This window comes from Leucoraja erinacea, unplaced genomic scaffold (genome assembly GCF_028641065.1).
Source record: "Leucoraja erinacea ecotype New England unplaced genomic scaffold, Leri_hhj_1 Leri_57S, whole genome shotgun sequence".
Lineage (NCBI taxonomy): Eukaryota > Metazoa > Chordata > Chondrichthyes > Rajiformes > Rajidae > Leucoraja > Leucoraja erinaceus.
The window spans coordinates 385,001-398,933 of NW_026576487.1; the positions used below are offsets into that span (position 1 = coordinate 385,001).

Genomic DNA, 13,933 nt, shown 5'->3' on the forward strand with positions numbered 1-13,933 from the left:
TGTCCCTGTGTGTGTGTCCCTGTGTGTGTGTGTGTGTGTGTGTGTGTGTGTCCCTGTGTGGGTCCCTGTGTGTGTCCCTGTGTGTATTTCCCTGTGTGTGTGTCCCTGTGTGTGTGTCCCTGTATCCCTGTGTGTGTGTCCCTGTGTGTGTGTGTCCCTGTGTGTGTGTGTCCCTGTGTGTGTGTCCCTGTGTGTGTGTGTCCCTGTGTGTGTGTGTCCCTGTGTGTGTCCCTGTGTGTGTGTCCCCTGTGTCCTGTGTATCAAGTGTTGTGTGTGTCACCGTGCACGTGTGTGTCCACCTCCCGGCGGTGTGTGTGTCCCTGCATGTGTGTGTCCGCTGTGTTGCTCCCTGTGTGTGTGTGCAGCCTGTGTGTGGAGAGATCCCTGAGGGGGGGGTGAGAGTGAGTGTCCCTGTGTGTGAATCAGGGCCAGGGAACAGTCCAGGTGTGTGTGCAAAGACAAGATAATCAGTGTGTCACCAGCACACTCAGTGCAAGGACACAGGACAACAATAATCAGTGCAAGCAAAGTCAGTGTCAGGTAAGAAGACAAACAAAATCAGTGCAAGGTGACAGGGAAAATCAGTGCAAGGTAAATCAGTGCAAACAAGGAAAATCAGTGCAAGATGACAAGGTAAATCAGTGCAAGGTGACAGGGAAAATCAGTGCAAGGTAAATCAGTGCAAACAAGGAAAATCAGTGCAAGATGACAAGGAAAATCAGTGCAAGGTAACAAGATAAGGAAAATCAGTGCAAGGTAACAAGATAAGGAAAATCAGTGCAAGGTAACAAGGAAAATCAGTGCAAGGTAACAAGATAAGGAAAATCAGTGCAAGGTAACAAGATAAGGAAAATCAGTGCAAGGTAACAAGATAAGGAAAATCAGTGCAAGGTAACAAGGAAAATCAGTGCAAGGTAACAAGGAAAATCAGTGCAAGGTAACGAGGAAAATCAGTGCAAGGTAACAAGGAAAATCAGTGCAAGGTAACAAAATAAGGAAAATCAGATAAGGAAAATCAGTGCAAGGTAACAGGGAAAATCAGTGCAAGGTGACAGGGAAAATCAGTGCAAGGTGACAGGGAAAATCAGTGCAAGGTGACAGGGAAAATCAGTGCAAGGTGACAAGGAAAATCAGTGCAAGGTAACAAGATAAGGAAAATCAGTGCAAGGTAACAAGGAAAATCAGTGCAAGGTAACAAGGAAAATCAGTGCAAGGTAACTGAAAATCAGTGCAAGGTAACAAGGAAAATCAGTGCAAGGTGACAGGGAAAATCAGTGCAAGGTGACAGGGAAAATCAGTGCAAGGTGACAGGGAAAATCAGTACAAGGAAAATCAGTGCAAGATGACAAGGAAAATCAGTGCAAGGTAACAAGATAAATCAGTACAAGGTAACAAGGACAGTCAGTGCAAGGTAACAAGGAACATTAGTGTAAGGTAACAAGATAAGGAAAATCAGTGGAAGGTAACAGGGAAAATCAGTGAAGGTAACAGGGAAAATCAGTGCAAGGTGACAAGGAAAATCAGTGCAAGGTAACAAGATAAGGAAAATCAGTGCAAGGTAACAAGGAAAATCAGTGCAAGGTAACAAGGAAAATCAGTGCAAGGTAACAAGATAAGGAAAATCAGTGCAAGGTAACAGTGTAACAAGGTAAGTGCAAGGTAAAGGAAAATCAGTGCAAGGTAACAGGAAAAATCAGTGCAAACAACGAAAATCAGTGCGAGGTAACAAGGAAAATCAGTGCAAGGTAACAAGGAAAATCAGTGCAAGGACGACAAAGGTAGTGCAAGGTAACATTAAAAATGATGTCAATAACATGTAAGATGGAAAAGCAAAACTAGTGCAAGTTTACAAGAAAAAGCAAGCTTAGTGCTTCCCTCAAACCATCCCAGTTTGGGATGTGCAGACCTACAGGGGCTGCAGATCTCAGTGAGAAATGCCTTCAGAGGCCACTGACCAGAAACACCTACAGATTCAGGCACAGTTTCTTCCCGGCTGTTATCAGGCAACTGAGCCGTCTTCTCACATAGTAGAGGGCGGTCCTGACCTCCCATCTACCTCATTGGAGACCCTTAAACTATCTTGTTAGACTTCATCTTGCACCAAACGCTATTCCCTTTATACTGTATCTTTACACTGTGGACGGCTCGATTGTAATCGTATCGTCTTTCTGCTGACTGGATAGCACGCAACAGAAAAGGCTTTTCGCCGTACTTCAGTATGTGACGATCATAAACTCAAGCAATTAACTAATTAGAAACCCATGACAAAGGTGATCAAAAACACTATGACAGAGAGACACACAAGGAATTACAGATGCTGGTTTGCAAAAAAAAGACACAAAAGTACTGGAGTAACTCCGAGGATCAGGCCGGTCACGGTGGGGCAGCGGCAGAATTTCTGCCTTATGCCCCTGTCCCACTTAGGAAACCTGAATGGAAACCTCTGGAGACTTTGCGCCCCACCCAAGGTTTCCGTGCGGTTCCCGGAGGTTGCAGGTGGTTGCAGGAGGTTGCAGGTAGTGGAAGCAGGTAGGGAGACTGACAAAAACCTCCGGGAACCGCACGGAAACCTTGGGTGGGGGGCAAAGTCTCCAGAGGTTTCCGTTCAGGTTTCCTAAGTGGGACAGGGGCATTACAGCGAATGCAGCGCTGGAGATCCGGGTTCCATCCTGACATCGATCCTTCTGATCATCCCCAATCAGTACCCCGTTCCTGCCTTCTCCTCATATCCCCTGACTCCACTATCTTTAAGAACCTTATTCAACTCTCTCTTGAACGTATCAATTGGTTCAACTCTATTCTTATAGAGCTCTAGACTAGGAGCTTTTGAATATTTTTATCAATTTCTTTAATCTCATCAGCCAATATACGTATATCATTTTGAGTTTGTTTTTTTAATCCTGCGGAGTATGAAATGATTTGTCCACGAATATATGCCTTAAAAGCATCCCAGACTACACCATTTGATATTCCTTTAGTAGAGTTTATTAAGAAGAAAAAAAGCACTCTGATCGTTAATAAAATTAACAAAATTTAGATCTTGAAGCAAAGTAGCATTAAATGGCCATTGTTTAGCACTAAACTGGGGGGGCAGGTAGATTAACTGATAGTACACAAAATTGCTGGAGAAACTCAGCGGGTGCAGCAGCATCTATGGAGCGAAGGAAATAGGCGACGATTCGGGCCGAAACCCTTCTTCAGATAATGGTGCGTGATCAGAAATAGCAATTGCATCATACTCACATGCAGTGACCGATGAAGCTAGGCGAGAATCTATTATAAAGTAGTCAATCCTAGAGTAACTATGATATACATGAGAAAAAAGACAATTCTTTGTCATTTGGGTCCAGGCTTCTAATATTCCAGAGTCAAGTAAAACATAATTGATAAAACTAGCTGATTTATTCGGAAGCACATGATCAGATGCAGATCTGTCCATCGAGGGGTTCAAACAGCAGTTCAAATCTCCACCCATTATTAAAAAATGGTCATTTAAATTAGGAAAGGAGGCGATTAAATGTTTAAAAAACTCAAGGTGGTCAATATTACGTGCATAAACATTCACCATAGCAACATTTTGGTTATGAAGAACATCTGTAATCACCAAAAATCTACCATATGGATCAGACTGATTCCTGGGATGTCAGGACTTTCATATGAAGAAAGACTGGATAGACTCGGCTTGTACTAGCTAGAATTTAGAAGATTGAGGGGGGATCTTGTAGAAACTTACACAATTCTTAAGGGGTTGGACAGGCTAGATGCAGGAAGATTGTTCCCGATGTTGGGGAAGTCCAGAACAAGGGGTCACACAGTTTAAGGATAAGGGGGAAATCTTATAGGACCGAGATGAGGAAAACATTTTTCACACAGAGAGCGGTGAATCTCTGGAATTCTCTGCCGCAGAAGGTAGTTGAGGCCACAGTTCATTGGCAATATTTAAGAGGGAGTTAGATGTGGCCCTTGTGGCTAAAGGGATCAGGGGGTATGGAGAGAAGGCAGGTACAGGATACTGAGTTGGATGATCAGCCATGATCATATTGAATGGCGGTGCTGGCTCGAAGGGCCGAATGGCCTACTCCTGCACCTATTTTCTATGTTTCTATGAAATGAACAGATTGAGATTGAGGAGGAAATAAAAATAGAGACTCCTTTCACTTTTGCCTGTGAATTTGAATTAAACTTCTGTCCTCTCCAAAACTTAAAGAAGCATTGATTGTCATCTTTCCTTACATGAGTTTCCTGAACAAGGATAATCTGAGCATTTAGTCTACAAAGAACTTTTTTTTTAAATATCCTCTTAATGCAGTGATTCAGACCATTAATATTCCATGAGCAAAAGTTAATAACTTGATCCATATTGATTGTAAAAATCATGTGGAATGTAAAGGGTTAATTTTGTGGACCATAGTAGTTCATGATACTGGAAAATGAAAAATCTAAGGCGGAGCGGGTAGTGACGACATTTCAGACATTTTGTAGTTCAAATTTTGCCCAAATAGAAAAAACATTTGGCCCTTCGAGCCAGCACCGCCATTCATGGTGATCATGGCTGATCGGCCCCAATCAATAACCCATTCCTGCCTTCTCCCCATATCCCTTGATTCCACCAGCCCCTAGAGCTCTATCTAATTCTCTCTTAAATCCATCCAGTGATTTAGCCTCTGAAAAAGCTACTTTTCTTAACTACTAAACCAGGTTCGCTTCTTAATAAACAGACACCACACAAACTGTTTGGTAGACCAGTTCAAAACTTTACTTAACATCGGCCGATGGGAGCGAGTATTCCAGCTAAGTGACCAATGTAGACACTCGACTGTCCTCGGTTCTCTTCCCTGAACAACAGAATTACATTGCCTTAAATAGGGTTTTTTTGTCCCCTTAGCACATTCCACAGACATTAGTCATGGTCAGAGGTACAGGAAAAGGTTTCCACAGAATGCATCACATCAAAGGCCTTTTGTTTACATGGTACAAGATATACTAAAAATATTGGCCATTTGCTTTATTGCCTCTTGCTTCAAAGATGTGACCAGCTATGTCTCTCTTCCTCTATCGCCTCCTCCCCCATAAACATAGGTCATCTGCTTTATGGCATCTCACTTCAAAGATTTGACCAGCTATCTCTCTAGCTTCTCTGCCTGTCACTTGGGAGACAATGTTATAGGATTTATTATCTCACACAACCCCGCAACCTGAGGCAAGCCTAATTTGACACTAAATATAAGCTGTAAGCTAGCCCAGAAACCAATTTAATATCTTCTTATATTTTTAACTAAAATTCGGCTTCATCATTCCATCCTTTTATCAAAATTTTGATAACAACTACAGTCCTTCCTGAGTACATACGAAAGTACCATAAGCATCTCATCAGACAAATTAATAGTACACTAGTAACACAATCAATTCATAGTGGACAATCGTTTCACAAGTCCCTCCAAACATTTTAAATGGCCACCAACCTCCCCCGGACGTGACACTAATATACTACCATAGGACAGGAAAAGGATCATAAAAATTGCTCAGCCTTTATTCGGCTTCATTTGGAATTTCCCCGTGTGCTGGTGTAACTGGTTCATGCTTCTCTTGTGTGGCACTGCATTTGCAACATAACAATGCCCTGTCACAAATATACTGTTTCCTTAAAATACACCAGTGCCTTGGTTGTGGCAAAAACAGGTAGATTTAACTGGCCTTTGCAGACCTCTTACTGTCTGTAGTCAGGGTATCTTTGCTGCGCTTGTCATGTTTGACTTCAATCTTGTTTAAAAGGAGGTGTGTACCATCCTTTAAATGTGGGTTAGTCCGCAAGTTTGCCATTCTGAAGAAAGTTCAGTCCATGTGGGCTGGGCCACCCCAGAATAAAGGGAGCATCAATAGCCCATCGTCCTTGTTTCCACAAACTGTTCACAGTCAATCAAATGTATCCAGCGACGATGATCTTCAATCTTTACAGCAGTTCATGTTGTTAGCAACACTTGGTTGTTCTTTTCAATACAGTTTCAATTTCTTCTTGTCCCAGCACCATCATCGTATAGCTTTTATGGCCTTGGTCACTGGTTTCCAGCAAAAACTCCTCCAACCTGGGAATGTAGATCTGGCAAGACATGGGTTAATTGCCGACCATACATAATTAGTTAATTGCCCAGGGCCTGTAAGTAGCTTCCCCCCACTCACCAGGGGCAATAAAAAGTTGTAAATCTTGTTCACCAGCTGAGTTTCTCCAGCACTTTTGTTCCTTCCTAACACGTCCCTGTGAATTTATTATTTAATCCGATTATCTCCGAAGAGGCTCTCCCCACCTAAATATTTAATTCTCCAAATATGTTCTCTTCCCCAATCTACTTTATCTTCTCACCTTTCATCCCTCATTGTGAGTTCCCTCAAACCTCCTTTTATAAGTCATAAGACAATTTTTCATCTACCTTCATTTCTCTCACACAGCACATGCTTCAACATCTTTTTGTTTGCTTGAAAACAGTAATCTTGCTTCATTTGCATTTTAAAAGACAACCTCTGTTATCATATCAAAACAAACTTTCCCAAAAGAACTCATTCAGAATCAGTAATCAATAATACATTTTCTTTTCTCTGTAATTTTGACATTTCCAATCTCATTTAACACTTTAATCGGGATGAGTCTTTTTTTAAACTTGGTTCAAAAGATTTATAATCAACCAACACATTTTATCCATCGAGTATAGCTCCGCCCCCCATTCATGCCTGTTTCTTAACGGAGCACACCATATACTTTGTCCATTTGCATTTTAAAGGACAAACTTCTTAAAGCGACACACAACTTTGCTCATTGCTTCGAATTTCACACATTCCACAAACAAAAAACATTGTTTTACCAGCAATATATAATATTTCATCTTCAAAGACGTCTCTTTGTAATTTACTTTCCCTTTTTCTGACAAGACTTCTGTTTACCAAAATCCTGGTTACCTAACCCTAATTGGCCATTGATCCAGATCATGATTAGTCAGACTGCCCTTGACTTTTCAGTCTCCCTATCCTATCCTCATTTCTCCATTGAATTTTCCTTCATCCCCAATTTTTTATAACATAGTTGCTTGTCAGAAAAAGGATTTACCTGCGGGGTAATTTTGTTTTGCAATCCCCATTGACTCTTTCCAGATACCTGTGGGTGGTGTGTACAGTGAATTGCTGTTGGATATTAAAATGTGCACATTTTTCCTTATTATTGGTGGTTGGTAGAGCTTCACTCCACCTACTAAATAAATCTAAAATCAAGACGCAATATTTATAACACTGGGCCCTTGGCATTTCAATAAAATGAATCTGTATGCATTCAAACGGTCATGATGGCATTGGCGTCACCCCTGAGGGTATCCTCATTGGTTTGCCTGGATTATTTCATTGGCAAATTTTACATTCAGAGGCCTGCTTCAGTGCCTCATCAAATTTTCGGGTGTCACCACATTTCCTTTGTTATCCTATCATTCCCTCCTTACCAGCATGGGTAAGACGGGTAAAAATGTATCGTATACACCAACTTGTCCAAGCGGGGTGTGCTGAATCAATGGCACAGCCCTCTTGTTTCCATAGTTATTTTTATATATAAGAGGCGTCCCTCTGTAATGTACATACCTCCGTCATGTTTGGCAGGACCGTTCTATTTGCTAGTGAGCTGCTGTCACTATGCATTTGGATGTACAGGCTGCCTGTTTGGATACACTATCGGCAAATTCATTACCTTTGCTATAGGGTCCCCAGCACCAGTGTGTGCAGTACATTTAATAATGACCAGCTGTTCTGGTAGCATCAATGCCTTAAGCAAATTACGCACAGAAAGGCATTCCCTGCTCCCAATCCTGGGGAGCTTTGTAAGGTCAGAACTTCAAGTTATAGGGATGTTACTGATGGAACTGTCCCAGGTAAAGATGCCATTGCTACTGGTAGACATCTCCCAAGATTATCTAACTCCTCATCTTCATTACCAAATAGGTTGTCGTGCCAGACATGAAGTCTCCTCCAGAGGATTTACCAGTACTGGGTTTATTTTTTACGAACCATCACCTGTTTCTCACCTCCCGTCTGTCTTTTAATTCTATTCTCTTGTTCCTCTGCCCACTGGCAGTCTAGTTGCAATAATTTCCATCCTTTCCGAGTGCTATCCTTGTTTCTTAACTCTATCTAGCAATGTTACAAAATTGTGAGATTTAAAAAATCAAGTCTGCAATTTATCCCATCAGATAAAGCATAACAATAAGTTGAATTTGACACCTAATTCACTTTCATATCTCAAGTAATAAAAAGGTTATGGCCATTTTCATACTCGGAAATTAGCATCTTGTTCCCTATTGATTTTCTATGGACATAACAAAAAAGCTGCGATCATGGACAGTCAAAAGCCCATAACCTTCTTAAAAATTAAGAGAACTGAATGAAATTTTCAGTTATCATAGATTGAAGCATTCTGAAACAAATATAAAATAATCTTACTTGGATGACCTGAAATTAAAGCATATAATTAGTTAGTTACCCAATTGTAGCTAATTTCAAACTTCAATTACTAGATCTAAACATCTATCCACTTCTTAATAAATGATTAACATTTTTAAATAGCCTGTGTCCAAATAATATTCACAAATAATTCACAATAAATCATGATTTTTAAATCTCATTTACATCAATTTATAGGCCAAATGGAAGGAATTTAGTGTTCAATTGCTGTAAATTAAAGTCTATTTTAAATCGGCTTTCTAGTGGGTTCCTGTGAACGCACTGGTTTAGAACGTTCACATTGCGCTGGATTTGTGCCCTCAAGTGCCCAGAAAAATACTGCGGGATATAAAGAGCCCAAAATGAGCTACTCGCTATAGAAAACTTTATATACAGGGTTCTTAAGAAGCCCCTTTTAATGTAAAAATAAGGTACATACCTTTAATTGTTTGCTTTATATACCCTGGGGCTGCGAGAGGTTGCGGGTTTAGAGAGTGATTTTTAAACTACTATAACTATTATACAAGGCCATAAAAACTAATAATACCTTTTGCGACGGGGTCTTTCAGCGATTTTCCGTTAATGATTTACTAGGCTGAACATCTTCGATTGCAACAGCCTAGTAAAAAATCGCGTATTTTAAACCGGCCCCGATCAACAGCGCCAAAATCACGCACACGGCCTGGGGGCAGATTCTCATCGACGATTCAGGTAGGTTTTGTAACATACCTACTCTATCCCCTTCTTACATGCAGTATCCATCCAACTTCGAACTCTACTCTCCTCATGCTTCTCCTCTGTTCCTGATTTCCATGTTGGAATTCCTTTCTTCCATTTCTTTCCTGTCTTCCTTTCCCATATCAACACCTCTGCTTTTTTAATTGTCTCAACATTCCATGTGCCCCCTACTGGCCAGGCTTTATCCCCCAACCTTTTGGTCAACTTGTAACTTAACATTCTAAATTTCTTATTATACATAGGATTCAAATAACACATATATAGGACCGGTATCCAGAGCATTCCCCATAGATAGATAGAGAAAAAGAGAGAAAAAAAGACTTCTAAATTCCGAATCGTTCCAAATATATCAACCAGGCCGACCCACTAAATGAGACCCCAGTTTCTCAATTTGGCTGACTTTTTAATTCCTTAATATACGACCCAAGTGTCTCAACGAGGCCGACCCGCTAACCGAGACCCCAGTTTTTTTTCAACTTGGCAGACTTCTTAATACTGTAATATACAACGTCACTTATTTCTCAACCCGACAACTCTTCGGATGTCTCAATAAGCCAGACACACACCTCAACCCCCGTATCTCAACCCGACAAATCACGGATATCTCAACAAGGCTGATGAGCCCTTAGTAGAGAGAGAAAAAGAGAAAACAAAGAGAGATAGACAGAGAGAGGAAACACTCACGTCCTTCTTAACAATATACATAAGACCTTTCTTAAAAATACATGCACAATTCTGTCTTAAAAATACATACACAATCCCTTCTTAAAAAAAACATATAAAGCCCAACTGGTCTTACCTTTGTCTGTTTCTAAGAACCTCGGCAGGGAACCAATTCAATGTCTGATGAAGGATCACAGATGTTCCCGGGAGTTTCTAGGGAGTCGGTCTTACAAGGGGGCCGATAGAGCTCAGTTATCTCCCTTCCAATCCCGGCAACCTCCGCAACCTCTTGCACAGTCAGCCGTTGATGTGGTCCCAGCGAGGCCTGCATAACTACGCCAATGAAAAAGTTACTTTTCTTAACTACTAAACCAGGTTCGCTTCTTAATAAACAGACACCACACAAACTGTTTGGTAGACCAGTTCAAAACTTTACTTAACATCGGCCGATGGAAGGGAGCGAGAATTCCAGCTAAGTGACCAATGTAGACACTCGACTGTCCTCGGTCCTCTTCCCTGAACAACAGAATTACATTGCCTTAAATAGGGTTTTTTTGTCCCCTTAGCACATTCCACAGACATTAGTCATGGTCAGAGGTACAGGAAAAGGTTTCCACAGAATGCATCACATCAAAGGCCTTTTGTTTACATGGTACAAGATATACTAAAAACATTGGCCATTTGCTTTATTGCCTCTTGCTTCAAAGATGTGACCAGCTATGTCTCTCTTCCTCTATCGCCTCCTCCCCCATAAACATAGGTCATTTGCTTTATGGCATCTCACTTCAAAGATTTGACCAGCTATCTCTCTAGCTTCTCCTCTGCCTGTCACTTGGGAGACAATGTTATAGGATTTATTATCTCACACAACCCCGCAACCTGAGGCAAGCCTAATTTGACACTAAATATAAGCTGTAAGCTAGCCCAGAAACCAATTTAATATCTTCTTATATTTTTAACTAAAATTCGGCTTCATCACCTCCACTGCCCTCTGTGGCAGGGAATTCCACAAATTCACAACTCTCTGAGTGAAAACTTTTTTTCTCACCTCAGTCTTAAATGGCCTCCCCTTAATTCTGCATCTGTGGCCCCTGGTTCTGGACTCGCCCAACATTGGGAACATTTTTCCTGCATCTAGTTTGTCCAGTCCTTTTATAATTTTTTATGTTTCTCTAACATCCCCCACTCATCCTTCTAAACTCCAGTGAATACAAGCCTAGTCTTTTCAATCTTTCCTCATATGACAGTCCCGCCATCCCAGGGATCAATCTCGTGAACCTACGCTGCACTGCCTCGATCACAAGGATGTCCTTCTTCAAATTTGGAGGCCAATTCACTGGATGATTTCAAGAGAGAGTTAGATTTACCTGTTAGGGTGAAAGTAATCAAGGGATATGGGGAGAAAGCAGGAACGGGGCACTAATTTTTCCCACGCAGGTCACGGGGAGAACGTACAAACTCCATACAGACAGCACCCGTAGTGGGGATCGAACCCGGGTCACTGGCGCTGTGAGGCAGCAACTCTACCGCTGCGACACCTATTAATGGAGAGTAAATAAAACCCATGACTTTGACTGTTCCCTCTTACACTTGGCATGGAGAAGTTGAATATAGGAGCAAAGAGAACCTTCTGCAGTTGGACGGGACCCCAGTGAGACCACACCTGGAGTATTGTGTGCAGTTTTGGTCCCATAACTTGAGGAAGGACATTAGCTCTTAGGGCTAACGGAATCAAGGGATATGGGGAGAATGCAGGAACGGTGGTACTGATTGGGGATGATCAGCCATGATCACATTAAATGGCGGTGCTGGCTCGAAGGGCCGAATGGCCTACCCCTTTACCTGTGCCTGTGGCGCCCACACACACACACACACACTAACCCCCCCCCACTGAGATTATATTATATTAATATTATTCATTCGCTCCTGTCGCCCCCCCATCAGAATGTCCATATCTTTAGCAGGCATGTGTTATCCTTCTGTGGGATGAAAATAGCAAAGTCAAAGTCAGTTTTATTCAGCCCAGGCACCCAGAGGTGCAGTGATATGAATTTGCCAGCAGCGATACACTTAAAGAGAACACACAATACACACTAGAATTTAACACAAACATCCACCACAACATTCTCCACTGTGGTGGAAGGCAACACAGTTCAGCCAGTCCTCCTCCTTTGTCCACCCGTGGTCGGGGCCACGAACCCTCCGTAGTCGCCGCTACGGACGGCCCGATGTACACGCCCTCTCGTCGGGACGATCCAAACTCCGACGTGGGGACGGTCGAACACACTCCGCGGCTTGGAGCGCCCGAATCGGCCGCTTTCCTACCGGAGACCGCGGCTTCGGGATGTTATAGGCCGAAGGCCGGCGGTCGGAGCTCTTCTCCGGCGATCCCCGGCGAGGGATCCCAGACCCCGGATGGTAAGTCAACGCCACGCCCGCGGCTAGAAGCTCCGCGGACCGCGGCTTCAGGATGATACGGGCCGGCGGTCGGAGCTCTTCGATGAATAAGATTTATCGATCTCGCACGACAATTTTTTTTAACGTATCACTGCGCGTGATGGGGCATCCGGTCACGTGTGTGACACGGCGGCGGTTCGTTTTTTCCGCGCGCACGTGGTTCGAGTCTGACGCTTGTTTTCTTTTCCCAGCGTGGTTGAAGGATGGGCGGACTCGGCAGGATCTTCTCCCTCCGGAGGCTCCTGCTCCTGGTCCCCGGGTGCACCCTGGGCCTGCTGGTGGCCCAGCGCCTGCTCAGCCTGCCCGAGGCGGGGAGATTGGCGGGTGGGCCGAGCCGGCCAGCCTTCGCGCCCCCCTTCAGGAGGCGGGCCGGTGCAGGCGGCAGCTGCCATCCCGGCCACTACTCCGGCCTGGAGCTGGAGCCGGCCGCCCCGAGGCCGCCGCAGGAGCCGGGAGCCCCGGGGGCGTCAGGCAGCGCGCTGGTGCTCGCCGAACTCGGCACGAGGGAGGCGCTCCAGCGGTCCGCCAGCCTCCACCTGTACGGGTTCGACGCCTTCACCAGCGAACGCATCTCTCTGCACCGCGACCTAGGACCCGACAGCAGACCCCCCACAGTAAGACCCTCTCCCCCCCCCCCCCCCCCCCCCCCCGGGCCTCCGGGCATTCGTGGGGCTGTGGGAGAGGGAAATGGGCCTAAACTCCATAAAGTGCCGGTGTAACACATTCGGGCATCACCTCTGCCACCACAGTGGAACAGAATCCGATTAACTCTACGGTGCCGCAGCGGTAGAGTTGCTGCCTCACAGCGAATGCAGCACCAGACCCGGGTTCAATCCCGACTATGGGTGCTGCCTGTGCGGAGTTTGCACGTTCTCCCCGTGAGTTTTCTCAGAGATCTTCGGTTTCCGCCCACACTCCGAAGACGTCCAGGTTTGCAGGTTAATTGGCTTTGGTGTGAATGTAAACATTGTCCCTGGTGGGTTTAGGACAGTGTAACTTTCACAACCTCTGCCATGTTTGCCCTTGACTCATACTCACAGTGTGGTCGTCATGAGGTCGTAGGTAGGTCGTAGCAGGCCGTGATGCTAGTCGTAGGGACTCGTGGCATCAAGTAGGTCGGGGCGTTTTTCTAACATGGTGAAAAATGTCCACGAGTAAAAAAGGGTCTTAAATTAGGTCGTGAAAGTGGGACAGGCCCTTTAATGTGCGGAGATCACTGTTCTCTGCGTGGTATCTTGGCAAAGGGATAAGGGGATCGGGAAGGGCATGGCAGAAGAAGTTTAATGTGTATAAATGTGAGATTATCCACTTTGGTATAAAAAACAGGAAGGCCAGATTACTATCTAAATGGCGTCAAGTTGGGAAAAGGGGAAGTACAACGGGATCTGGGGGTCCTTGTACATCAGTCTATGAAAGTAAGCATGCAGGTACAGCAGGCAGTGAAGAAAGCGAATGGCATGTTGGCCTTTATAACAAGAGGAGTCGAGTATAGGAGCAAAGAGGTCCTTCTGCAGTTGTACAGAGCCCTAGTGAGACCACACCTGGAGTATTGTGTGAAGTTTTGGTCCCCTAATTTGAGGAAGGACATTCTTGCTATTGAGGGAGC

General features: G+C 44.0%; 1 protein-coding gene across 1 annotated transcript; it reads left to right on the top strand.

Annotated features, from left to right (window-relative positions):
- The first annotated feature begins 483 nt into the window (after positions 1 to 483).
- LOC129694207 (polypeptide N-acetylgalactosaminyltransferase 3-like) lies at positions 484 to 13,577 on the top strand. Its single transcript, XM_055630924.1, has 3 exons — positions 484 to 540; positions 12,519 to 12,941; positions 13,572 to 13,577. Exons 2-3 carry the CDS (start codon positions 12,531 to 12,533, stop codon positions 13,575 to 13,577), a joined length of 417 nt encoding a protein of 138 aa, XP_055486899.1. The 5' UTR covers positions 484 to 540; positions 12,519 to 12,530.
- Positions 13,578 to 13,933: the final 356 nt, after the last annotated feature.